The sequence below is a fragment of the Papaver somniferum genome, chromosome 9, assembly GCF_003573695.1.
Source record: "Papaver somniferum cultivar HN1 chromosome 9, ASM357369v1, whole genome shotgun sequence".
In the NCBI taxonomy this organism is placed as follows: domain Eukaryota; kingdom Viridiplantae; phylum Streptophyta; class Magnoliopsida; order Ranunculales; family Papaveraceae; genus Papaver; species Papaver somniferum.
The window spans coordinates 177,035,661-177,063,092 of NC_039366.1; the positions used below are offsets into that span (position 1 = coordinate 177,035,661).

The following is a 27,432-nucleotide window of genomic DNA, read 5'->3' on the forward strand; positions in this document are numbered from 1 at the left end:
AAACTAGCAAAGAAAGCATAAACAATAGATATTATCAAGGTGTTTTAGACACCTATCACACATTTTTTCATCACAAATAATCATACAAATTTACCTACAAAGTAATCATACAAATTATCATTCATTTTCTTCACAACTAATCAAAATTTCATTTTTTTTCCATCACAAATAATCAAATTAAACCCCAAAAATTCTAAAAATCAATTTCAATCACATATCATCTAAATCATCTAAATTTCAATTTCAGTCATGCACTGTAACACATATCAATCATCAATTTCAACAAATTTTCATCATAATAAAAAAATAATAATAAAAAAAAACTATTTTTTTTAAAAATCATACCTTAATCGATTTCGTGGACGGAATTGAACGAAAATACTCTCAAACGATCACAAATTCAATGTAGAACAAACCCACATAAGGAATTGAGAAAAAAATCTCTAGACTTGTTGATTGAGAACATGCATTTTTGGGAGAGTTATGGAGAGAAATGAAAAATGGGGGAAGAAATGAGGAAGATCGATCTTCTGTTGAAGAAGAGACGATTTCCCTGGCGCTGAATGGTTCGGCGCTGGCGTTCCATGAAACAACACGGTCAACCTGGTTGACTAATCAAGCGCTATTCCATTCGGCGCTAGGTTTTTGCGCTGTTCAATTCAGCTCCCAACGCTGTTTTATTCTGCGACTAGCATGCTAGATTAGCACTACCATAGGACTTAGGAGGTTGTCCTAACTGATGTGGACTGCTAATCTAGCTGCTAGATTAGCGCACCATAGGACCAAGCCACGTCCGCATCTATCTTTCCAAATTTTCCAAATAGTGTTTGCCATTTTGATAACTCAATATCCATCACAATCAAAGAGGTTATTCTTAAACCAATCTAATCTTGCACAGTTACAACTGCAGACTACGTTCTTATTTTAGCAATAAAAATAGAAAGGCAAATTGCCATAGAGAAATGGTAATCCCACGAGATATGTTTTGCTCTGGGGAAAATATCCCCTCAATGTCTCATAACTCTGACCGGTCTTTCAGTTGAAGGGACAATATCAATTACACACTTCCAAAGAAAATTTACAATTTTTTTAAGAGTATTTGATCCCAATGGAGCTTTCCAAAACTTTACAGTTTCTTCGTCACTATTACAAATGTTTTTCTGCTTAATCTCCACCAGTTTGTTATAAGCGGAATTGAAAATAAAATATTGATTTCTTGTTAAGGTACACATGAACCGAACTTTTGTAGAAGCTGGAATACTCATGTTTTAGAATCCTATCAGCTATTTCAGGGAGAAATATTTGATGAATTACGACGAATTTCCATGACTTGGTGTCGTGGTTTATTAAATCATTTACGATATTATAATTATGAGCTTCATCAAAATAAGTTGCAGGTATTAGAGGTGATTGGCTATCATATATCCATCCATCCTTTCATATGAGAATACTGTACCATACCCTACAAAATTTATATTACCTTGAATACTCTATGTCATACCCAAGTTGCATTTTTCTTGTGTTTACAAATGAGTCAAATTTTCAAATTCATTAAACTTCAGATTAATCATTAATAATCATTTTACAAGACATAAAATTAAACAATAATAATTTGGAAAAGAAAATAACTAGACTTTAAAAGTAAAAATTTGGGGCAATGTTCTTCATCTTGTTTATCTTCTTCATTTCACAAAACTTCCGATCAATGCGCTCATGAACGGAGTTTCCTTTGTTTGTCTTTTTGTTTGTCTTCAAATTTGTTTTTCCTTGATTTTCCTTGTCTTGAAATTTTCTTTGTCTTTTCTTAGTTCCATTTTTGACTTGATTGATATCCCAAAGGACCCAAGCTTGAAGACTTCTTTGCTTTTTTACCTACTTCTTTATAACTATCACATATTTTCTTAACGGCACCTTTAAGCACTATTTCATAAAAATCAAGTTGCATTGCCGAATCAAGTTGGGTTTGAAATTGTTCCATTTGGTAAGAATTGAGAGATAGAGAACTTTGATTGAGAAAGAGAGAAATACAGAAAAAATTCTACACAAAAATTTTGGGATAAGTTTTGAATTTGAAAATTACCTATTTATAGGAGATAAAGAACTAGCCGTTGGCACTAGACTTAATATTGAACGATTTTCGCGTTGGCGATAAAAACTTTATCGCTGGCGATATTATCAATATCGTTTCCTAAAATTTCCGTTGCTCTGTGGTTTTTCATAGTAGCGCGCAATTCATTTACCGTACCACCTGATATGTCAAATAAGTTTTTTTAACCTTGCGCATACGAATAGGTCTTATGGCAGCCAGCCAATCCTAAATCCATTCGTGGTCCGACAGTTGCATATATTATCAAAAGGTAATGTTGACTCGTATGAATTGGAGTGAGCAAGAATTCACTCACAATTCACACAAGTAGATACTGTCGGACACCTTTTTAAGATGGTGAAAACGAGTTATCCCAGGTCAGTTTATTTTACACTTAGCGTAAGCATATCACTTCGTAGTCGTACTGTGTACATTTACTGTCACACTCTCTAAAAGTCTAAACCCTAATTTGACAAAACCCTAATTCTAATATTCTTTTCTCTTTCTTACCAAAATAAACTGCAAACCTACCAAAGCCGTAAACAAAGAACTGAAACCAGAAGAGACTGATGGATGGATAGATAGATATTATGATTATATCATCCAAGAAACAACGAACAACAATATCTAAGTGAACTTCAGATAAGAGATCACTTTTTGGAATATTATTTGGGCATTTTTTTTTTCTGCAGTTTTTCAATAATTCCCTTGTATCAGGCGATGGAGTCGGACTCCATTGCAGTTTCTGCGGTAATAGTGAAGAAGACTATGAAAAAGGAAGAAGATTTGTTTTCAGAAAAAAAATTGAGTAATGGCGGCACTGGTGATGGGGTAGATAATAAGAAGAATTCGGCTTCTTTAACTAGTAATGGTGATGTTGATGATCAAAAAGAACAAATTGGATTGAAATCATCAGCTTGGAAAAAACCTGTCTTTAATGAAAGTAAACAAGGTATTGAAGTTCCTGTAATGGGAGCTAAATCTTGGCCAGCACTTGCGGAAGCAAGACCCAAAAATTCAGATTCTGTTGCTCATACTGCTGTAAAGCCCATTGCTGTTGCTTCTGCCACCACTACAACGACTAATACTCCTTCCCAGGTATAAGTAATTTCATTTTAAGTGACTATTATCTTGTTGTTGATTTGGATGTTACAATATTTAAGCAACATTGTCTGCATCTCATATTAATTTTGTAGCTTTTGATCTATTAAAATGAAATTAAATATACTTATGTCAGGAAATTATTTGGTACATGGATATGAAAGTGAAATCCTCACTTATATTGTCAAAGTTTTGAAATTTACCCATCAAAGTCTTGGATTAGATTTATTATAGTTCACCACTGCCAGGTTTTGTAATCCATATGCTGTGATACAAGTCTGACCAATGCCTATAGAATTAAAAATCAGAAAGTCAAGTGGATTAAAAAGAGGAAAAATGGATCATTACAGGGGGTTAATCAATAGGAGGGGTAAGGAAGGGAGAGAAAGAGCAGGGAAGACTCCAGGAATATACAAAGGTCTGGGTGTGTGGGCTAGCAAGATCAAATAGTCAACAATTAAGTTTATATGGTTGTAACACGGGTACAATGATATATTGCTTAACTTCATTGCAGATGTCTATCATTTATACAATTTGACTAACAAACAAGTTGGTTCCATGTGCAAGTGATTTTTTTGTTTACGTTTTATCAATGGTTACTGAACATTTTTTTTCTCTTTTCCTAGGGACCGACTGGGCCGCATAAATCTAATAGGTCCGGTAGCACCTTCTCCCCAAAACAACCTGTGTCACATCATAAAAAATCGAACACTTGGCGCAATCATCCTCCGAATGGTGCACCACCATTTCCTGTTCACCCCTATAATCAACCACCAGTGGCACCTGTTTTTCGCACAGTTGTACCGCCGCCGCAATTCCCCGTTGTTTACCAGCCTCGCCCTGTACCCTTCCCCAATCTAGATTCTCCCATGGTAACCACTGGTGAACCCCCAATTCCAGCTTTTGTTGCTCCTGGTCATGGTGGTGGAGTTGATGCTAATAGAGGATTTCAACCTCCACCTCAAGGAGGTCTAAACAGTTTTGCTAATAGGCGGCATAATGTCCAAGAACCTGGTGGACGTTTCAACCATACAATGCGTCATCAGCATCCATTCAATTCTAGAGACAATATTAATGTGCAGCAAGGTTTTGGGCCTAATACATTTATGAGGCCACCTCCATTTATAAGGGCCGGTACAGGGTTCATAAGTGGACCAAGTTTTCCTGGTAAACTGGTGCTTTTATGTTTTTAATCAATTGTTCATTTTACATTCTCCATTAAGTTCATTAATTTCAGGCATCTTACACATGTGACGTTGTACATATTCAAGTTCTTCTACATTCTTGCTGTCTAAAACTGTTTGTATGTACAGGTCCTCATCCAATGTACTATCTCCCTATTGCACATCCTGATTCCACCATGGGTCCAGCTCCTCGTTTTATCCCATATCCTCCACCTCCTGGGCTTCCCACAACAGCACCAGTAGATACACAAGCCTTAGGGATTAAAGTACTGAATCAAGTTGAATATTACTTCAGGTGACGGGGTCTATAACATGCTCTCTTGTTTGTTTTTTTTAAGTGAAATAATGGATTTATCAATTTTTTTCTGGGACTCCTTTAACTTCGAGACCAAATGAGCCTCAGATATGCTCTTGTGTAATCCTATTTGAACGATACATGTAACACAAGTAATTCTGTTTGTATACCTTATTACTTTCTAAATGTGCTTATTGGTCTCTTACAAATTCCTGCTTTTATTCTTGGCAGTGACGAGAATTTGCAGAAAGACCATCACTTGATTTCTTTAATGGATAAACAAGGATGGGTTTCAGTTTCCAGAATTGCTGATTTTAACAGAGTAAGACTTATTTTTTTATATATTGGCTAATGGACTGGAGTATGCGTATGGATGGAAATCTAATGCTACTATTGAATTCACTTTGGATGTGTTTGTTTTATATCCCAACTGATGTAACTCATTTTCCTTCATCTCTGATATACAGGTTAAGCAAATGACAACAGAGATACCCTTCATTCTGGATGTACTGCGTGGCTCTCAGACTGTAGAAGTGCAGGTAAGGCATCTTTACTTCTTCAGCTTCTTATACGTCGTTTCCAGTTATAAATATGTTTCATTCTAATGCAGTATTTCCAAGTCTCCTATATTTTAATGCTTCTTGTGTTGATTTGGTGGTTTCTTATCAGGGTGACAAGCTACGGAGACGTGATGACTGGTTAAAATGGCTTCCAACCTCTGGACAGCACACAGTCCAGTCTCCGAAGGGCCAAGTTGACGAGAAGTCTTCTTCAGCTTGCAAGAGCGATGATGTCAAGATAAAGGACATCTCTGAAGTTCAAGGGACACAAGTTCCATTGAGTAATCTAACCATAGAAGAGCCGGTGCCCTCAGACAAAGATTCTTCGAGTGTAGCACGTAGTATGAACTGTAACAAGGAGAAGCTGCTTCATGGAGTTGAAACAGAAGCATGCCAAGGAGAAGTTAGGGATTCAAGCAGGAAAATGAACGGTGCATCGAGTTTAGAAATGAAGGACTCACAGGCTAATACCCGTTCTCAGGTCAGCTCTGAATGTTCAAATATGACAACTGCACGTGCAAATCGCTTAGATGATGAATTTGAGAGCCAGCCAAAGGATTTTACACTCGAGTCTACTGAAGAACAGAGCACGTTCATGCTTGATGAGGAGATAGAGTTAGAGCAAACCACTGTCAGAAAGGATCATACTTCATCTGGTTTAAGGTAGCAATCTGCTTCTTCTGTTACATCATATTCGTTACCGCAAGTATTTTTTGGTATCATGCTCCACTCATTCAGAATAAATAAATAAATATATATATATATATGCTGCGAAAGTTACTATATTACTCTTTATTTGTGAAACAAGTCCTTGTGCATCTTTCTAGGGTATAACTGCATTTTTTAAATATGTAACCAGGCTTCTTAGTTTATGTGCTTAGCATTAGTGGGAGGAATACCTGCAAACCAACAAGTATTATTACTTTGGAGCATTTTATAGTTTCACTCATCGTTATTTGAGAATGAGATGAAGGTTTAGAAGTAATTCAAGGATGGAGGGATCTAGATCACAATGCATAGAAGCAACTAAACTTGATTTGATGATTTTTATGGATTACTCCACATTTATGAATTCTACTGAGAACAACTACCTGCAGAATGTTTGTGAGAGGTGAAAGTTATAATCCAGTTGTATGAGTGCCCAAGATTATTATGGGAGTCGATGTTTTCTGCAAGACTAATGACAACTGTTTTGGAGTAACCTGTACCTGATACCAGTGTTCATGACTAACTTTTGCTTGACCTAGATTGCTTCGGAGGTGTTTTTTTCCCTTTGTATAGCAGTGTAGAAGGGTTTGGGTTTTGCAGGCTGTTAATTTTGTTTATACTTTGATTTGTTTTTTTACAAACTGGAGAAGTCTTCGTTATATATATTCAACATCAAAAGTGTCTTGTATAACTCGTGTTTGGGGGCATCTGCACATTCTTCTGTTTGAATTTTATTGGGTCATATGAAAAGGGAACGACAAAACGTTTGAAGGCGTTGCAGTATTTTCTGGAAATCTGTTATTTTTCTTTCATTATTTGTTCTTGTGTTAAGATAAGAGCATTAGCTGTTCCATGATTATGTATTCCAATAGGGGTGCTTCTGTGTCTTGTCTCCTGCTTTCCCCTTGTATCTTCAATCATTTTGTTTCTCTTTCAAAAAGATTATTATGTTCTTGTTCTTGTTCTTTTTTTTTTCTTTTGGTATTTATCGTGAACCCTTCTGACCTCTGAGAGGTGTACTGAAGTGATGTTGTCTTAGACCGTCTGTGCTGGTATTGTGTACTGTAATTGTGGTCTGGCTGATCTATTTTGGTGAATTATGGCTGTTCTTCATTATCCATATTCGTTAGTGGTTAAATTATTGTTAAAGGGTACTCCAAAGCTTGATTGTCAACTAACTAGATGAATAACATCTGCGCTTTATGAGGTTGGATAAAAAATTCAAAATGGAGCTCGACCTTTTGGTCAAAAACTATTGCCTGGTCAGTACAGCGTAACATAGTACAAGCTTATATCAGAGTTTCCTAAAGTGAGTCCCCTATAGTATGATCACCTAATTAGCTCTGACTGTAGAGATTATGCATGGATGGTTTATTTGTAAACATCAACTGGTTTCAAATTTTCTTTTGCTGGAAAATGTACTGGTTTCATATACCGCCACTAAAATGTGGCTGTTGATATTTATCTGAAAGTTTATGGCTATAAGGATTTTCCTTCTTCTTAATGTCCTCATTTCTGATTGACAATTGCTCCCTTATGTCCATAAGGATTGATGAAGAAGACGAGGACACAGATCTCAATGATCAGGATGTGCAGAGACTAGTTATTGTAACCCAGGTAAGGTTGACTCATGGATCAAGTAATTACCAAATTTTCTCCATTTAGACACTTTCTTATGAATACATGGTTGTATTACGCACATGCAGAACAGGATTGGCGAAGATTACAGAGCTAGAACAAGTGAATCAAAACCTATGTCGAATGAGCTTGCTTCTGCTATTAATGACGGCCTCTACTTTTTTGAGCAGGTTGTTAGCTGATTTTCTTAGTTGTTGGTTAGTGTCATTTCCGTATTGCAGTTCTTATGCACATCCTCCTTTCTCCTTCCCAAATGAATGTTTTTACTTTCTGGGTTGTTTCGTTGAAGAATTCTGTTGTATGGCATTTTCAGGAGTTGAGATCTAAACGCTCTATTAGTAGGAGAAAATCCTCGACTGAGACTAAAGAAGGGGATTCTAGACATCTTAGCTCCACAGCTGGATTACCAAACTCCAAAATAAGTAGTAATAGTCCTGGGAAAAGTCTCCCTGAAGATCCTGGATCCTTGCATCCAAAAAGGAAACAAAACAAAGGTGGTGCAAACAAGCAACAATCAATCCCTAAGCAACGCTACTTTCCTAGCAGCCTGCGGAATCAGGGCAGTGGTCGTAAACGTAATGCCATAGTATCAGAAAGTCCACCCAGTAGTTCGGTTGGCTTCTTCTTTGGTTCAACACCACCAGAAAGTAGTCACGGGTGGGTTTCAAGTGATCCTGTCTCCCCATGTTTCTGAATTTTTTCGATTTTCAAATTCCTGACACTCACTTGATGTAACAGATCTTTGTCGTCCAAGTTGAGTGCTTCCCCTCATGGGATTCCAGCTGGGAGTAGTCCACCAATAGGCTCTATCCCAAAGCCCTTCCCAGCATTTCAGCATCCAAGTCATCGGCTATTGGAAGAGAATGGTTTTAAACAACAGATGTATGGAGGCTTTCACTCATCTTGGTTCTTGCATTATAATCGTACTACTGGTTAGGATTTTCTTGCTTAGTTGTTTAAATGTTGTGGTCCACATGGGCATCAGTGGGGGCATATATGAGCATAAAGCTCAGATAAACTTAATTTTCTAAATGGCACACGATTTGTGTACTATTGGCCGCCTACTGATGGAGCTAAATGTGTTAGGAAAGACTAAATTTTTTGTCCTCAAGAAGAATAACTTCTTTAACCTACACCCATCCCCCTGTGGGCCCAACAAGTCTGTACAAGGTTAGCATCTAGCATTAAGGGTCAACTTCTCTTTGGAATATGTGATGTAAGGTTCAGGCCTACGTTCAAGAGAAAAGGCAACCAATTGTGACATGGGATACCCAATAGAATGGTGACAGCTGGTTCAAGACTTCTATGGTTTACTAATTAAATGGTTTACTATCGTTTTCGCATGAATATTAGAATGTTGAGGGGAAACACACCCCGAAAAAGATATTCATAATCTAGGTTTTGTGTAATTGGTACATTCACATTTATTGGGTGTTGAGTGTGTATCTTGAAAGTTGACTTGTTCTTGTGCTTCTTTAGGTACTTGAAATACCACAAAGGTTGCCTAAGTGATCGGAAAAGATCAGGAATTGGCTGCAGCGAGGTGGCTTTTTATTCTTTAAGCTTATATATTTCCTTCCCTGTTGATGCCTCAATTTGTTAGCCAGTCAAATTCTTTGGATAGTGTGCCACACACTGACCAATTTCCGATGCAGATAGACATTTTGATTTTTCCAGAAGGCGCAGTTCTTAAATCATGTCAGTGAAGATGTGAATTTGTTTAATATGCAGGAAATGAATACATTATACCGGTTTTGGTCTTTCTTTTTAAGGAACATGTTTGTTCCTTCCATGTACGATGAGTTCCAAAAATTAGCTCTAGAGGATGCAGCTGCCAAATATTACTACGGGTTAGAATGTCTTTTCAGGTTTTTCAGGTAATTAAATCTTACTCTTCCATTAGTAGCAAAACAGAAATGCTTGTGCAGTTATTGCTCTCCTGATATTCATTTTGTGGTCTTTCCTCCTATTTTTTCTCTTGAAGTTATGGCCTGGAAAAGCACTTCCGAGAAGAAGTTTACCAGGATTTTGAACGTCTATGTCTTGAATTCTACAAGAAGGGGAATCTTTATGGCCTTGAAAAATATTGGTAACTCTTCTTCATACTTTTGACTTATGTATCTTGGTTTCGCTGCATATATGTGAGATGCAAATAGCAAGTTAGTGCCAATAATTATCCCCTAGGGGTGAAATTAGGCCACAAGATGAAGTAAAGCGACTCCTATGCGTGTTGCCAGATTTCGTGCAAACTGTTCAAAACTTTCATAGCTAGACTATATTTCTGTGAACTACGGGCCTTTGAATCCTAAGTGTCAGAAATGCGAAAGGCCACTGGCTGCAGTGGTTGGAGCAATCCCAAGTGTAGACCAATACCAAGATCATTTTCCTACTTGAGCATTTGTCGGATCTGTGGTTTGGGCAGACACCAAAATGGCACAACCAGTCTAGCCTGCCTAATAAGATAAACTAAACTGCCAACGTTTTATGAGCTTTCCGGTTTCAGTGTTATAATATGGGGTTGCTGTGGCATACATCAAAACTCGTCTGGCCCGCCTGATAAGATAAACCAAAACACCAAGGTTTTATGAGGTTTCCAGTTTCTTTGGTGACCTGCTATGGATCTCCTATCATTCTGCACATATGGAGCTGCAGTTTAAACCTGTGTACTTCAGGCATAATAACACATGTTTGCTGTTCGCCTGATGAAACTTAGATGTAGAGTTGATGCGCAGATGTGCTATTTGTCATTTGTAAGCATAACAGTGAGCCATCCTAGTACGAATAGTGCTGTCTCAATCTGAATTTACAGATGATTGTCTTGTCTTGCAAAATAGTAGCACCCTATTTGAAGTTTTCCTAGTTTGGCATCAGATTATCTACTTTAGATGTTATACCTTCTCGCTTACTCCAACCTTGCCTGATGCTGCACCCCCTAATTCTGGTACTGCTCTCAGTTGTCATTAATACTTAATTGAAGACTAAAACAACAGTTCGACTGTAAGTGTATATTAGAATCATATGTTGATCCGTATTACTAGGTCTAGTTCTAGAAGATTTTGTGCAGGTTATAAGTGTGACTATGTGCTACATAATTATTGGTATTTCTGTATCAGGGCTTTCCATCATTATCGAGAGGCGCGAGACAATGTAAAGCCCATGAAGAAGAACCCTGAGCTGGAGAGATTACTGAAGGAAGAATTTTGTTCCTTGGATGACTTTCGTGCTAAGGAGAAGGCACCTGCAGCAAGAGAAGCTAGTTGCAGCAATGGGAGTGTTTGTGGTCCCTCTGAAAAAGAAGATAACAGAGACACTCCTCCTCCACCTTCCTCAGGGCAGGGAAGAAGGAAATCTAACCTGTCAAGAGAGCTGGAAAAATCTAGCAAGTGAAGGGCCACTGGGAGTTGATGCAGCCAACATTCATTTTGTATGCTGAAAAATAGAATGTGAGCTGGAGAGATGCATGCTGGAAGACATCTGCTTGGGAGAGCATGAGCCTGACACTGTTGTAAGTTTCCCTTTGTTTTGGTCTAATACTGTCCCCGAGAAGCTATGGGTAGTCATTATGCAGATTTTGGAGTTCTCTGCTATAGAGGGGTAGTTCAAATGGTTTCTTTCTGTTTTTATCTTTTCTCCCATGAGATTTGTACATAAACAAAAAAAAAGAAAAAAACAAAAAAAAAAAAAAAAAAAAAAAAAAAAAAAAAAAAAAAAAAAAAAGGAAAAAGAGGAAAAAAACAAAAAAAGAAAGAGAAAAGAGAGAAATTGAATAGCTAGTCTGGAAATGGTGGAAATTGACGAATAAGAGATTAAAATTTAACATGCTCAGCCTCAAGTTTTCTTGTGTTCTCCTTCATGCTTCTATATTTTATGTCCATAAAGGCAAACCTGCTCTGTTTTTAAATTGTCCTTCGATCACATTGCAGTTTCACCTTCATTCAACATCCAATCCAGCAAGTTATCTTGCCACCAGCAGCTATAAGCTGTATAATGTATACTCAATGGGGAAGCATAACACATACTGTATTTATCATCAAGGAAGAAGCTGCTGAAGCAAACTGGTGGGAAGTTGTCGAAGATGTTCAGCTCAGCTAGATCCCATCCTTGGTGGAAAACCCTTCGATAGAAGTTAGAAGGCTGTAACCTTCTTGCATGAGTAGTTTTGGAAGTAGGACAATAGAAGCAAGTCGAGTCTTCCAAAAACGTCCGTGTTGATGGTTCAACCCCAAACTCCAAGTCGTTAGAATTAGCTGGGTATCCCTCTCTAAGACCGAGTGGTCATTCGTTTCTCCAAATTAGGCAGATAGTCCAGTCTTTACATCAGAAACTGTTTCCCAATTGTATTATTCTCCTGCCACTGCCCTTTTCCGGTTATAAATAAGGCCGACATGCAAATTCTAGCTAGTTCTGGTCATATTCGATCTTCGTATTCCTTCAAGAAAAGAATCAGTTAGACAGCGACAAGGCTAGCTCATAAATTCAGAAAACGGAATGAATTACTCCTAGTTAGTTTTATTCTGCTGTCAATCACAGTTTGATTGGTAAAATAGTTCCAAGTATACTACTAAAACCTGGAACATAAAGTTCGATCATATACATTTACTCACGAAACATTCATAAAGGGGAACAAAACTCGTTGTCATAAAGAAACATAAAGAACAGTAGGATATATAGCATTGATAAAACCAGTATTCCAAGTTTTCCGCAAGTAGATGATACCAGAAAAAAGAGAAACAGACAACTAGTCCGAAGAGAAGGCTGTTAGCCTGTAACAGCACCTAACTAGCCAAAAAAGAGAGCTGTGATAGCTGTAACAGCACCTCCAGAACAAACAAAAGACCTAATAAGGTTTACCCGTCCCTAAAACAGTCATAACCTACAACCAAAATAGGCTGCTGCACAAGTAACAGTCACAGCTTTATGTACACCCCTTCCAAAAGAAAGGTCTATGTTCTCAAAAACACTTTGACCATTTACAAAAGTATCAGCAGCTCACTTCTCAACAGAAGAACATGGAGCTGCTCACGTTAGCATGAAGCTTGGGAAGTTCAGGCACAGGAACTCCAGTGGCAGATGTTACCCCACCATGGCTTGATGAGGATTCAGACATATCTTCAAACTTGAGAAACTGTTGCATCTGAGCTGCAGCAAGATGTGCATAGCACACAGGGGCAACTGGAATAAAAATGATAACACAAATCACAACATACTCAACTGACTACAACAATTTGGTTGAAAATACAGGCATTGAATTTTGGGTGAGGTCTTTTAGTAGGAAAAATCAGGATACTGGATAAACAGGCTTACCAACAGATATCGCAGTAGTGCTTCTTTGGTACCTGCAACAAGCAAAGAATTTAAGTGTTACTAAAACTCTAACATTTGCTAAGCTCCACATGTAAGATAAGTTAACATGTAGTCGACTTACACATAGGATAGTGAGTGCACCAACTCCTGCATGTCATCAGCCGTAAACCCAATCTCATCCATCAGAACATGATAATGAGTGGGACGAGTGGTTCCCTAAAGAGAAGAATGTTAGAAAACCATTAATGATCAAAGAGTATTGAGAACAGTGATGAACTACAAGGAGCACTGAGAACACGTGTGGCAAAGAACTTACAATCATTCCAGCATGTGAACATATGTAGAAATCATTGTTGCGGGGATGACATATCTGTTTGTCAATAATTGTACCTACAATAGGTAAACAAAATGTGTTTCAGCATTTAAATTAGAAGAAATTACCATTCTCAGTCAAAATGATATATAGGTAAGTAATCCTAACCAGGTGGAACATTATCAGGAGATCCACTCTGAAAGAACTTAGTGTGATGATTTTTCTGTGCAATGATCACTGTAAACTTTGGGTTCCATTTGTCATCAAGAAACTTGCAGGCCTACATCAACAAAGAAAAGTTAATGCTAGTATTTTAGTCTATCAAAGAACTAAAGATAGTATTAACAAACAAAAGATAAAAGGTCACCTCTATGATTTGGTCTAACTCAATGTTCAACACTTGGTTGAACTGCGACTCACTGACCCTATCAAAGAACTAAAGATAGTATTAACAAACAAAAGATAAAAGGTCACCTCTATGATTTGGTCTAACTCAATGTTCAACACTTGGTTGAACTGCGACTCACTGACCCCATCCCTGAAACCAAACAAACGTAAATAGACATGTAAGAAAGATATGGAAACAACCTTATTTTTAAGGGGAACCACAGAAAATACTATAATTCACACTCAGTAATTATGAACACAAGAACACTGTTCATGTTCGCAATCACAAGGATCCATGGCCTTCCCTGTTATTCTCACATTAGGAGTTGAAAAACTACCGGCACACCTGAAAATTATTATTTGGTCAGGCTTTTGTTTACGCGAACTCGTATAGAAGTCCAGAAGCAGCTCCCTGGCAATGAAAAAAAAAAAATGAAAACAAACCAAACCATGACGTCAGACCTAAAAAATAATTATAAACAAAAATGACTGAGCATACAGCCCATAAGAAATAAAAATAGATTCTAGCAAAGCATGTATGCATGTGATGAGACTCCACTAAAAAGTATGAGCTGTATTGTAGATTCAAAATATCCCCAGATTCTATACTCAAAACAGCTAGTTCACTTATAGGGGAAAAAGTAAACAACAAACCTAACAATGCCTTCATCCACTGTATCTGACACTTTCTTGAACAAAGAATCAATCATTTCAACTTTCGGAGACTGGGTCCTCACTGAGGCTCTATACTTCGAGATCAAAGGCCATTCCCTGGAGCTAACCACCTAATGAGCATAATCCAAAAAATGACCAAACATTGTAAATCAAATTATCCTGCTCCACAGAAATAAACTAAAAGCACTACCAAAACCGTAACACACCAAGGAAGGAGACCAAACAAAGGGTGACACTTACTGCAGCTATAGATGGTACATCAGATTGGCCAGGAGACCCGTGCGATACATCCATGCCAAGGATAATGGTGGGAGCCTTGCCGACAATGCTAGCGGGAGAGCGTTCAATAGACAAATATGAATTCATACCACCAAGCTATGAAAAACAAAACCAAGATATAATGAGAAAAAATGCACAATCAGACAAAATATCACAAAGAACGGATCAAATGCAATTAAATTTGATAGTTACTTTGGCGTTGATCTTCAACAGCACATTTGTAACATACTGGTCGTTTACTTTAGTTGGTGCAATACACTGAGTAACGACTCCAAATTCTGTCAAGCATTTCCTTTTCCATGGTCCTACAATATTAACCTTGATAAGTAAAACGCTAGGCACATTATTAGGAGAGGGACAAAGAGATAACAAAACAAAAAATGTTAATATCAGCCAACCATAGACATCTGAATTTTTCCTCTCTGCTAGAATACAGAGAAGAAATTGAGGGGCCCCAGGAAGTTTTGCTTTCATTTGAGCAAACATATTATCTACACGGACATTAGCTGGGCTGCGTCTGTGCTGGGGATTCTCTTCGAAGACATCAAATGGCTCATCAATGGCCTGCAGGAAGAAAATAGCAAATAAGAGCAAGACAATAGCACCTAAAGATAAGCTATGGCGAGGAAGACAAAAAACACTTACAATTCCTTTTTGCTGACCGCATCTGGTTAGGTTTTGAAGAAGACTAGGGATATTACATCTAGCAGAGAAACAGACAACAGCCCATTTCCCAATCTTGGTTGGTTCCACTAGTTTCTAAAAAACAAAGTATTACTTGTTAGGTAAAATAACATGTAAAAACTTCACCAGAATAGCAGTCAAGACCATTAAGCACCTTATTATTGAAATTCCATCTCCCATTACGTGGACAGAAATCTTCACCATTTCCCACCTTCAACTGATACAACAAAACAACATACGAAGAATTAAGCAAAGCGTTGCATTATCAGCTTTCAAGTATATTCATAAACAGAACATCGACCATAGAGAATACGAAAGTAGAGTTCCCTAACAATGAATAATACCTTGGGAGCCATAAGAACACGCCCTTCAATTTGAGTAAACTGACTGCAAATTGTAACACCACTAGATTTTAGCATTGGATCATTATCATAGTTGCTGATTTTCAACACCTGCAACAAAGTTAAATTTAATAAAAAAAACGCCATAAAAAATAAAAGCTTTGGCGGCATACAAATAAATAAATAAACAACGGACGCTTACATTACTCAAAGCTTGCATTCGCTCCTGGGGTTTTTGCCTTGATTTTTCCACAAGCGAAGATCTTTGAAGAGTAGACAGTGCCTTAGTGTAGCGTTGCAAAGATACCAATGAACAAAGCTACAAAGAACAAGAACCACAATCTACACTGAACATCAGTACATTCAATGCACCAGTTTCAAGGCAAAACATACTACAGGTGTCATCTTTACCTCAACTGGGATATATGTCGGCCTTTTCGGCTTCCCAACATTGATGCATGGGTAATCAGCAGAGTACTCTAGCTCAGTATGCCGATGGTTAACAAAATAATCATACACTGTAAGTTCGACAGTTCCACCATCTGCATCTGCACCCTTCGACTTCATCGAAAACCTGCAATGTTGAAAGGTTTAGAGACACGAGATAAGAATCTGTATGCCAGATAGTAACATCAGGATACTATCTTTTTGTTAAACAGTAAGGGGAAAAAACTACTATAGAAGCAATGGATGCTTACATTTGTTGACGACAAGGCAACTCACTCAGTCCAGTGATCTTATACTCTGAATTTGAGGGGCTAACCTTGACCCTTAGATTTTTAAGGGTTCGCTTAGCCTGTCAACATTCAAAACTTTCAGTGAGATAACTCTTATCAATAAAACATATGCCAATGTTTGAAGAGAAATGATGTTTACCTTGTCCCAGTTAATTTGGTTTGGATGATTCACATTTTGGTTGCCCAATAAAAAATCAATTACAGGTCCTGGCCTTATTATCATGGTAGTGGATACATCTGCAGTAAATTCGAAGTGATTAAAATATGAGCCCAAATAATACATTAAATTTGCAGCACCAAGAGAATAAGGAAAGCTTACCAATATTCAGAGATAATCCACCTTGAGTGGTCCTAAAACTGGAATGAAACCCTCTACATCCAAGGACTCCACCACCCAAATCAACAAAGTTCCGTGGCTCATTGTGGAAGAAAGACTGACGGACAAGTAGACAACCCCTGCAATTAAGCAAAGCATCAGCTGAAACACTTGTATAGCAAACACAAACCGTTCCAAAATTAGATAAAAAGATTCACTTACTGTCTTGCTGCATGCTGTCGTAAGACTATATCTAGAACTCTGAGAGCTTCTTGTGAGTTCTCGGTCTCTTGACCACGTAATGCATTTGCTATGGCCTGCATGGGGATCTTGGCAGCAAAACTTATCTCTACCTTGAAACTCTTTGTCTGGTAAGGACGCCTAGACCTCTTTCTATCTGTTTCATTTGGACTGCCTTCGCCACCAGGGCTCCCGTTCGCATTCCCATTCCCATTAGCAGCAGTTCTAAATTAAGAGACTTGAGTTAATAATAATGCAGCAGAATGAAGAGAGAAAACAATTTACAGCAGTCCAGCATTACATAAAAGAATACCTGTTTGATGAGGCCTCTTCAAGCACAACAGTGAACTCAAGTTTGTTACTTGGAAGGGGACCCACAGTAAATAGACTCTTTTCCCCATCATAAGAAAAATGCTTCCCAGCCAACTCGGTATCATAGGTCTCTTTCACTCGATCTATCACTTTCCTACCAATGCCTTTACCATCCACAGGTCGCCCATCTTCGTAAAACAGGGTAACCTGATCCACACAAAAAAGAGCAGTCATGATAGGTTTTTTCTTTCAATTACTTTCAATTAAAGCACATTATTGGCACAGAATATGCAAATACATACACAGTAGTGGTAGAAGTAGCCCTCCAAATTTGAGACGGCAACTTTAAAGTGATTGGTGAGCAGCTGTATCTTCTGTCCCTTGTTTCCAAGGCCCTTCCTGGCCATGGGGACACGTTTTGGTTTAGAAACCTTTGGAACTATTTCAGCAACTCCACCATCCACTCGTAGTGGTACTACATCAGAAGGGAGTGGTGGTGGTGGGGGCAAGTCTGTAGGTACAGCTCCATCTGGCTCATTAGATCCCATCTCTGAAACCTAAACAACAGATGCAACAAAAATTATGAGTTTGCTTAAAACCCCATAAACCAGCAAGTTCAAGTAACAAACACAACAGAACCCCAAGCCCCTTGAAACACTTCTGAAAATAGTATAACAACATGCAAAATACCCAAACACTTAGTCCAGCTAACGATAATCATATAAAACTGATTGATCTAGAGACCATAGTGAGTTGGTACATCTCATCCTTTAGTACTCCGTACTGCATGCATGTAATTCAATATGCATTATGACTCCAAAATTCTTACACCGTGAACAGATAATCTTAAAGCACAATTCAAAGCCCTAACACCATACCAGAAAACTAGAAAAACCAAAACCAAGTAAAAAAAGACACAAAAAAAGAAATGGTGAGACATACCAACATGAATCATACAGAAAAAACTCCTACAGACATACCAGAAAAGTACAAAATCCAAGACAAGCAAAAAGGACACAACAATAAGAGTGAGACATTATTATGTACTTCAAAATTCTTAAATTATGAGCTGATAATTCTAAAGCATAGTTAAATAGCCCTAGCACCATACCAGAAAGGTAAAAAAAACCAAGACCAAGTAAAAAAAAGACCTAAAAAGAGAGTGAGACACACCAACATGCATCATACAGAAACTATAAAAAGTATGAAAAGTTCTTCCTTTTACATACCTTAAACAACAGAAACAAAAAAAATCCAGACTTGTGCAGAAAAAAATCAAAATTATCAAAGAAAACCTAGATGAGACCCACAGAACAGATGATAATCACCAAATCAGAAGTAAAACACTACAAACCATAAATTCTAACACAAAAGATAACCAATTTTAGCAACAATTTTTTTATTTTTTTGCCAAAAAAGGAAATGTATATGCATTGCACCGAATGAAAGTAAAATTACTGAAAAACTAGAGATTAACAACAGAAACTTGAAGATCTACAACAAAAAAGCAACACAAACTGAAACCAGAAACAAACAGTGAATAAATCAAAGGCATAACAACTTTTTAAAGACTTGTATTTGAGAAACTAGAAAGAAAAACCCTAGATTTTACCTTGTTCAAGCTTCAGATGAAGTATAAAAACCCTAACTTTTCTTTAGTTCTTCGATCTCTCTCACTCTCTTTCTTGGTTTCTGTCTCTAAAAGTTGGAACTCAATGTTGTTCTCTCTCGGTCACGGTGGTTCATGTTCTAAGCCTCACTGACTGATCTATTAAATAGTGGAATAGTGGAGTCCTTTGAAATTTGGGCGTTAGCCCATGCCATGTCAAACCTCGAAAGCCACGTTCATTTTTAATACCTAAAATACTCTCTATTTTCCCCAAATTAACAAATCTGTACTCCATGATTAAATATTATATTTTGATTATTATCTTCTTAAATTCGATCGATATTTCTTCCAATTATTAATGAGAAGTTGAAAACGTCATTTTCAATAAAAAACCCTAAATTAATCCGGGCCGTTTATTCAACAAAACCTGATGATGTCAAATCAACGGTTTAGGTTAGCTCTATACACCATCTTTTTTGCTAAATCGTCATGCTATCCAAGTGGCAGGTCAGGTTCATACGTAAACCCATCTGTTGTTTTTGAATCAAAATTGTGAAAGTTTTCTCATTGGAATATGTATCGATAAGTGTACGTGGTGGAATTAATGATTATGTACTTTGTGATGGATGTGTATATTAGTATTAAATTACGTAGTGGTTCGAATTCTCTCGTTTAACCGCCTCTTAAGAGAGAGAGAGATGAGAAGTGCATCGGTCAACTAAAACAGTGGGTTTCAGTTCAGTTCAGAGGTATCAGAATGCAGAACACGTTATGGTCTTTTGGCGGTAGTTATACAATGACTATAACACCCTGAATTTGAAATACATTTGGAATGTCTTTCGCTTACTTTCTCTTCTTGCTTCTGCTATTTTGGTGAAAGTCTCTCATAGCCCATAGGCTCGCTTACGCATGTGAAACAAACAAAAAGAAGGTATCTGACGTCCCAAAGCAAGAAAAGGTATCTATGTTGGTGAAAGTCTCTTTTACATTTGTATTCGCATGCAAAGGCTAAGAGCAGTGTGCTGCTGTTTTGGAAGCATTAAGAGAGGAGCAGCAGGGTGATAGTAACATTTCATCTGTATCTGTATATATCATCAATAAAAATGTAAAAGAGGGTATGCGTAGATATCTCATGAGATCTTGTGACAAGTGATGCATTGTGCACAGTGCACACATAAAAGGCTTTAGATGGCAAACATGGCCCTCTTCACAATGAATATCAATGTTATTTTCAGAACTCTTCCTCCTCGAACAGGTATAGACTATGGATTTCTTTAAGATTTGGAATGTAGTAGTTAAGAGGCCAAAGGATGCTCAGAAGTTTACAAATCTCAACGAGAAAGAGAGGAGCTACAATAGTATGGTGAAACACTGAAACTGGATTGGGTGTATTTTAATATACTGTATAACTTACAAGAGGATTCACAACTCTGCTGGTATAGTAATTATAAAAGGCCTAAAATTGTTAAGGTAACTAACAAGGACTAGATGAATCTAAACCACACAACAAGGTTCCCATATGCCAAGAGATTTGAAATAACAAACACTTGTTTTATCCTAAAATGCCTCCATCTGCCAGGGATTATGATCCACCATCTTCTACATCTTCCTTGATCTCGTTATCAGTTCCAACACTGAACCCCACAGCATTATTATGTCCAAACAGATTAGGTTCCAATTGACCTACTACATCACTAATAGGTGGACCTGTGGTAGACGAGTCAGTATCCTTGGAGCTCTGTTCCACTTTCTTCTTCTTGAGAGGAGACCGAGGACATTCTGTTTCTGCAAGTGTTGGTGATGTCTTTTGCTTTACTTCGGCTTGTGAAGGCTCGGAAGCTTGGAGGACGCCACCTAGTTTCTGCTGCTCTTCAATGATTTTTTGCAAGTACTTCCCTTGAGCTTCAATTCTGAGCTGCAGTTGTCTTTGCACCTAAATTCCAAGCATATGGACTTAATTAAATCGACGTATTCATCAATGGAAGTCAAGGATAAAAGTGATCTTTAACCTTGTTAAAAACTTGTGATGCAGGAACTACATAATGTTTGAAAGCTCAATGAGCCAAAAGAATAAAATCAAGGGAACAATGAATAAAATGATAAAGGAAACATGGACATTGTTTTCATCCAACTTCTGTGCTTTGTAGCTATTTTCATTAAGGTTAAGCAAGGTAAACGAAATTCCACAGATACGGGGGTGTCTTACACATGCTTGTAAGAAGTTAAAAGAGACAATATCCAATATCAGATGCTTATAAATCAGAACCAAAGAGAACTTTAACAATACCTCAAGCTGTTCGTGGAGACGCTTTTGGACCTCCATTTGCATCCTAAGTGCTTCGTTAATTTGTACTCCCCTGAAGAGGGTATTATTTGCACAGAAATGCCGAGAGTTAGAATCTTGCTGTAAAGTCTGAAACTGTTTGCTTCACAGTACACCTTTCAGACGGGAATTATAAAGGGCAGTGAAACAAAGCAAACAGTAACCAGAAAAGACGAAGGAATAAGGATACCCACGAGGCAGAATCCAAGCTAGACAAGCTATCGCCCGAGTCTTTTTTCTCGTCTTTCGAACCTAAAATATGACACACAAAAAACAAGATTATGAAACTGTATCTAAAGTTAACTACAACAGAAACCAAGTCTAAAAGAGGGGATGCCTCTATTACCATCTGCAGGGGATTCTGGTAAGTACTTTGCAAGGCGATATTTCTGGGAAGAAGCAGGTCACAAATGATGTTAAGTTCTTCAGAGAAGTATATATACCAAACAGTAAGCCTAAAGAGTGACAGGAAAAGAGCTACAAAAGTACCTGCAAATGGCTTTTAACATGATAAATGGTTAATCCAGGTACGCCCATAACCCTCAGAACGCCTTTTGGAGTCGCTCCTGAAACAAAAACAAGTATAATAACAAATCAAATAAACCAATTTACAGCAAAAGGTCGCCTTGCAGTACGTACTGACTCTTAAAATACCTACTTATTAATTTTGTCATCAAGGTCTAGTGTTTTGCCCTATCCAAGCATGATAAAATGTTATAAAAAAGGATAGTTACTCTGATTAGTGTTTTTCTTCTATAAGATACCATAAAAAACCGAGACTCATCAATTGATGGAACAAAACCTAGACGTATGACACATCCATACATATTCATCAGCAAGCACCATCCTTAACATATAATCATTTGTACTCCTGGTACAACTGGTAGAATTTGAAGCAAAGAATGCATTCAAGAAGCACACTGTTGAACCACAAATTGGTTTAGGAAACGTAACCTAGTTCAATACACAAACATCTAATTAAATCAGAACTAAAACTAAAACACTAAAAAAAAAAAAAGAAGAAGAAGAAGTGACATATCATCATCAGTAGCCTAAGCCAAGACACGCCAAATGTCACCTGACATGGGCTTCCTTACTCTTAGTTTTACAGGAACTAAGGCTAATTTCACAATCCTTGATGCAGATTGATAAGACCTTTGAATTGGCTAGAAGGAAGAGATTATTTTACAAGATCAAGGAAGAGTATGGTTCATTCGGATCAACTTTTATAGCAAGTCTTAAAAACCCAGATGGGAAACATGGTGATATTGACTCTTAGCTAATCTTGTACTTCCTTCAGACACAAAGGAATTACAGTAACCAAAATAGAGGGTGATTAAACCGTTACAGAGATTGTCTAAAAAAAACTAATATTCAGGGTAAATCCCATTCGCTATGAAAGAAAAATCTATGAACTTCCCTAATCCCAGCTTCTTTTGCTAAGTGTTGTTTCGATTAAGATAAACCAAGAAGGAACCCAGATTATTGCACAAACAAATCCTGCATACTTCCACCAAAACAATTTAACAGATCACTCCGTCTTTATAAGACCAACCAAAAGGCCTAAATCCATGTTAGTTGCACCCAGTAGACCAATGATAGCCGACTATACAGTATGTACCTTCGAAGCTACAAAATGACCTCATAAACCAGACTAAACAACATAAAGGCAGGAAGAGCAACACAAAAAACTAAGTAAAAACTTGCCAACTCCAGACAAGAATTTAGCTTCAGACGCTACATTTTTGTTCGACTTTCTAATCAAAAATCATGGCGAAAAGAAATGCAACTGTCTCAAAACCACCATGGAATGCAGGTAGGATTACAAGAAGTGATCACGCTATGTGGGATCACAATATGCATGGATAGTACGAGGGAATTGTGGTTAAGAGTCCAATTCAAACATAGACAGCAACAGTTAGCCAATAGGAAAATTGAATAAACAAAAAATAGTTTAAGGTACTAACATCCAATCTACTCGAACCAAACACAGATACAAGATAAAGCGAACCAAGCTGAACCCGGAAAAGGAGAATTCAGCAAAGGAATATATAAACGTACACTCTCAAGCAGTGTGGTGCGCCTATGCTGCCTACAGCCGCCTGAATTTCTGGTGTTTTGCGCCTGTACTGATGTGGGGCGGATAGGCGCCACATTTGAACCGAAATTAATTTATTTGGCTGGGCGCGCATTGGGTTTTTCAAACACAACTCAAATTTTTGATTGACAGCTATACAGTACCCTTTACAAGTGAACCATAGGTTTCCAATGTGAAAGTTCAAATATTTTGATTTATATTCATCACCACACCTATCTTGACATGTGTTGTACAACTTAGAAATGGTGTTGAACTTGCATCACCTTACATAGAACCTCATGTGAGAAGAGATTTTACTCTCTACACTATGTGGGACTAAAGTTTCTCCACGAAGTGGCACCATGACATTAAATGAATTACAAGGGTCTATGTTGAATACTATTCTTATGTATGATGTATCTACAACTAATGCAAAAACTTGTACATATTTGAAATATTTAATATATCAGCACAGTCCCCATTTAGTCTTTCCAGGCGCTAGGCACCCGTAGCCACCTAGCGATCACTTAACGAGTTTTGTTAGACAGCTCTTAAGGTTAAATATGCCTAATCAAAGATTACTAATACAGAAAGATCCATTTTGGAGACATTATCATGCCAGCTAACCACACATATGTCTTGTTTGATACAATAAGCAAACAGAAAACTGCCCCCCTGATTCAAATTCTATTATAAAGGAAATAGTAACCAAGTTCAAGACATTTGTCATAGAAGATACACAACATCACAACTGATGGGTTCTGCTTGAGATGGTCTACCTATTGTGTCACAATGTTACTAATCTCTGTATGGATCTACATCAGCCCATCAGTTGAAACATACTCAATGTTTGAAAATACTTACTGTCAGGTCCACCGAGTTGGGCAATTGCATCAACAAAGCGATCATGAAGATCTGAAGTCCATCGTAACCGTTGCTTTCCATTTCCACCTGATGGAGCTGAATTGCTTACTGTGGGGCTCCCGCCAACTCCCATATTTGGAAGTTGCTCTGCACCCTGAGCCTTATGTGGCACTAATCCCATAGTCGAGAATTTCTTGGCGTGGTACATCTTGAACTAACACCTAGTAAAATAAATATATGCAGAACAATGAGCACTAGAATTCAAAAGTTACATTAGAAAACAGAAGGAAGAATGATGCTCTCCAATAAATGTGTAAACAGAGATGATATTTTTTAAGATAAAAAGCAGATTATTGGAAGAATCACAAACTACACAATCACTCAGCATACGAGACACATCAGTGAATGCATTGTCATGTCGATAAAACCGATGGAAGACTAAATCAATCCATAACTGAAAAAGGAAGTAACGTGGGGTATTCTGAAACTATGCAACAAATACTATAATTTATTCGGATATGCCAACATAGTGCCATATTTTTGCAAACAGATCTAAGCAACCTTTCAGACAGATATAACTAATCCGATATTCTGTGTTCAGTAGAATGCTACTAGAAATCATGAGATTCACACGTAAATCAGCTTATCTGGGTAAAATTAACATATTGCAAGTCAAGTACAGTTAGGTTACTTCTAGAAACAATTTTGTATACGTAAAATGAAGGGTATGATAGTATATGGGAAAGTTTTTTGCATTTGATTTTGTGAGGAGGCAAAATTCTGTGGTACTTATGAAGCACCAGTAAAGAGCGCATGCTGCTACATAACTATGGTACAACCAAACCAGTGAGCTAGCTATCACTGATGAGCAAATCTCGAATGCAGCTTCAAGTAAGAATCCTTGCAGGTAATTGTGTTGGCATTTGAAAGTTTTTTGTGAGTGCCAATAGAGTCACGTGCTCTGACATGCAACTTGTGCCATCTTCTTTACTTGTGTATCAAATCAGCACAATTATATCTATACTCTTTACGGCACGGAAAGCCCTCTAAGGATAAGCCCACGACACACACTTAACACATTTCTCATTAAGTATGCTCCTATGCCTGAGTTGATTGCGTATTCCCAGGATAGTACTAGGAAAGTAACTTTGTAACCTCAAGTAGGATAAGTCTTGGTTTGTTCGCCACATCTGTACTCTCACATGCATCACCATCAAATGCATGTGATTCCATAGTTCTTGTGTTTTCTTGGGATGGACACAACCAGTTTTTTTATCTATTCAGCTTCACTAAAACATCCCAAACTATGAAGAGGTTACCCAAATTCTGTCTTGCCTTTTTATTTTTGATATGTCTGTCTTGTCTCTTTACAGTCAACCAATTCATAGCCATCAAAAGGAAGCCCTAACCATATAAATTTATCAACCTCTATGCATAACTCAGAATAGGTTGACAACTTTCAATATTTGCATTTATTGATACTCCCGAGGCTCGTTTAAAAGATGATAAGCAGAAATACTGTGCTACGTTTTCTCAGTATTCATTTTACTAAAAAACCAACGGTTTAATAAATCTGTACTCTATTTACAGGTTGAATGAATGAATTAAAATGTTAATTATACGACACATTGGTGATGATCACGTTGCACATATCAGCACGTGGCAACTAATGTCTACGCTAATAGCACCCAATCATATAAAAGATACCCGATATAATGTTCATTCCTCTTTAAGAAATAAAAAAAAAAAGAAGCAAAGAGTTAGGAGCTAATTCCTACAAGCGTAAATTATTGTAGTCAAAAGCATGAGTCAGTGAAGGGGATTATTCGTGCAGGCAGAAAGCGTTCCCAGATCGCCATTTTCTCAAAAAATGTATAAAAAGACTCTCTTCTGAAGGTTTAGCTGTTGTTACCAGAAAAAAAAAATTGCACTAGATTTCAAATTATACACTAATATCTATAAACAATACCCCGTCCTAAGTTCCTAACAACAAAATTTATCCTCATATCTTTATACACTAATATCTAAAAACAATACCCCATCCTAAGTTCCTAACAACAAAATTTATCCTCATATCTTAAATTTTGCTATAAGATTGACATAGGTACAAATTAGAGTCAGGAAAAACCTAAATTGTACTCACAACTCGTTTTACAGAATGAATGAATCAAAATGTTAATCCCTTATACGACACATTTTGCGCATATCAGCACGTGGCAATTTCCCAATCATACAAAGATACCTAATATAATGTTCGATCCTCGGTTTCTATTTTTTTAGAAAAAAAGAATGCTAGAGTTGGGAGCTAAAAATTCCTACAGAAACGAAAATTATTGTAGTCAAAAGCATGAGTTGGTATAGGGGAGTTATATTGGCAGAAAGAGTTTCCAGATTGCCATTTTCTCATGAAGTGTATAAAAATTCTCTAATCTGAAGGTTTAGCTGTTGTTACCAGAAAAAGAATTCCGCTAGATTTCAAGTTACACACTAACATATATAAACAATATACACCATCCTAAGTTCCTAACAACAAAATTTATCCTTACATCTTCAATTTGTTATAAGATTAACAAAAGAACAAAATAAACTCAAAAAATACCCAAATTGGAAAGTTTAAGTTAGCAACCAAAATTTAGGTATACATAACTACCTAAACAACTAAATTATGAAAGGAAACATGAAATTAAGATATAATAATGAAACATATAAATCAGAGAAGGCTTATAATCTTTAATTACCTCCTGTCCTGCAACTTGAGCTGGTGGTGGTCTCAGTCAAAAATCTCAATTTCAATCTCAATCAACTTCTCAGAACACCATCTTCTGAACATATCTTTCTCTCTCTATACGTATACTTCACTTCTTAAAAGATCTGATCTGAAAACCAACCTAACCCGAATTTCAAACCTTATTGTTTTCTGACAGTCAATAAAGTAAAAAAAAAACGACTCTGCACAGAAATGAACAGAATTAACTCTGAAATGTTGAAAAATTGGTCTTGATACACAAAAACAGAAACAATATCATAAATTTAATACAGATAGACAGAAACTAGGGTTTCCCAATTCTGATAATGAGGTTTGTGAGTGAGAAATGTTTGATTGGAGAAAAATATCTGTTTTGTTTTTGCGAGTGTAAGGTTTGTTTTGTTTAGGTAATTTGAGAGAGAGAGAGAGAGAGAGAGAGAGAGAGAAAAGAGGTTATAGACATAGCGTGTAAAGGACGGCGACATTCATAAGGACGTTTTTGGTTAGAGATGATCTTAACAAGGATAATCTAACGGTTTACATTCGATGATTCATATTTCTTGTACATAAGTTAAAGTGTTATCGTCTCTATTGGTGGATATGTAGTGGTGATTTGAGACCGTTAATGAATCCTTGAGGTGTATGGTTGTTAT

General features: G+C 37.2%; 3 protein-coding genes across 3 annotated transcripts; 1 reads left to right on the top strand and 2 right to left on the bottom strand.

The window, feature by feature from the left end:
* Nucleotides 1-2,536: 2,536 nt before the first annotated feature.
* Nucleotides 2,537-11,423, top strand: LOC113309128 (la-related protein 1A-like). Its single transcript, XM_026557545.1, has 14 exons — nucleotides 2,537-3,184; nucleotides 3,814-4,354; nucleotides 4,501-4,666; nucleotides 4,898-4,988; nucleotides 5,134-5,205; nucleotides 5,336-5,889; nucleotides 7,482-7,551; nucleotides 7,641-7,742; nucleotides 7,886-8,229; nucleotides 8,311-8,454; nucleotides 9,052-9,115; nucleotides 9,304-9,449; nucleotides 9,557-9,661; nucleotides 10,686-11,423. Exons 1-14 carry the CDS (start codon nucleotides 2,807-2,809, stop codon nucleotides 10,957-10,959), a joined length of 3,051 nt encoding a protein of 1,016 aa, XP_026413330.1. The 5' UTR covers nucleotides 2,537-2,806; the 3' UTR covers nucleotides 10,960-11,423.
* A 788-nt stretch (nucleotides 11,424-12,211) lies between these two features.
* LOC113309129 (protein argonaute 4A-like) lies at nucleotides 12,212-19,006 on the bottom strand. The gene is made up of 23 exons (XM_026557546.1): nucleotides 18,773-19,006; nucleotides 17,463-17,717; nucleotides 17,162-17,367; nucleotides 16,831-17,073; nucleotides 16,612-16,748; nucleotides 16,432-16,529; nucleotides 16,254-16,351; nucleotides 15,967-16,129; nucleotides 15,758-15,874; nucleotides 15,559-15,666; nucleotides 15,369-15,431; nucleotides 15,176-15,289; nucleotides 14,929-15,094; nucleotides 14,723-14,835; nucleotides 14,492-14,626; nucleotides 14,231-14,361; nucleotides 13,923-13,988; nucleotides 13,664-13,727; nucleotides 13,358-13,469; nucleotides 13,193-13,266; nucleotides 12,998-13,092; nucleotides 12,877-12,908; nucleotides 12,212-12,744 (listed from the first exon to the last, which is right to left on the bottom strand). The coding sequence occupies exons 2-23, from the start codon at nucleotides 17,706-17,708 to the stop codon at nucleotides 12,569-12,571; spliced, it is 2,757 nt and encodes a 918-aa protein (XP_026413331.1). The 5' UTR covers nucleotides 17,709-17,717; nucleotides 18,773-19,006; the 3' UTR covers nucleotides 12,212-12,568.
* A 1,122-nt stretch (nucleotides 19,007-20,128) lies between these two features.
* Nucleotides 20,129-27,222, bottom strand: LOC113310095 (myb family transcription factor PHL7-like). The gene is made up of 7 exons (XM_026558659.1): nucleotides 26,772-27,222; nucleotides 24,034-24,254; nucleotides 21,582-21,658; nucleotides 21,439-21,481; nucleotides 21,287-21,344; nucleotides 21,057-21,126; nucleotides 20,129-20,702 (listed from the first exon to the last, which is right to left on the bottom strand). Exons 2-7 carry the CDS (start codon nucleotides 24,239-24,241, stop codon nucleotides 20,352-20,354), a joined length of 807 nt encoding a protein of 268 aa, XP_026414444.1. The 5' UTR covers nucleotides 24,242-24,254; nucleotides 26,772-27,222; the 3' UTR covers nucleotides 20,129-20,351.
* Between the last annotated feature and the right edge of the window lie 210 nt (nucleotides 27,223-27,432).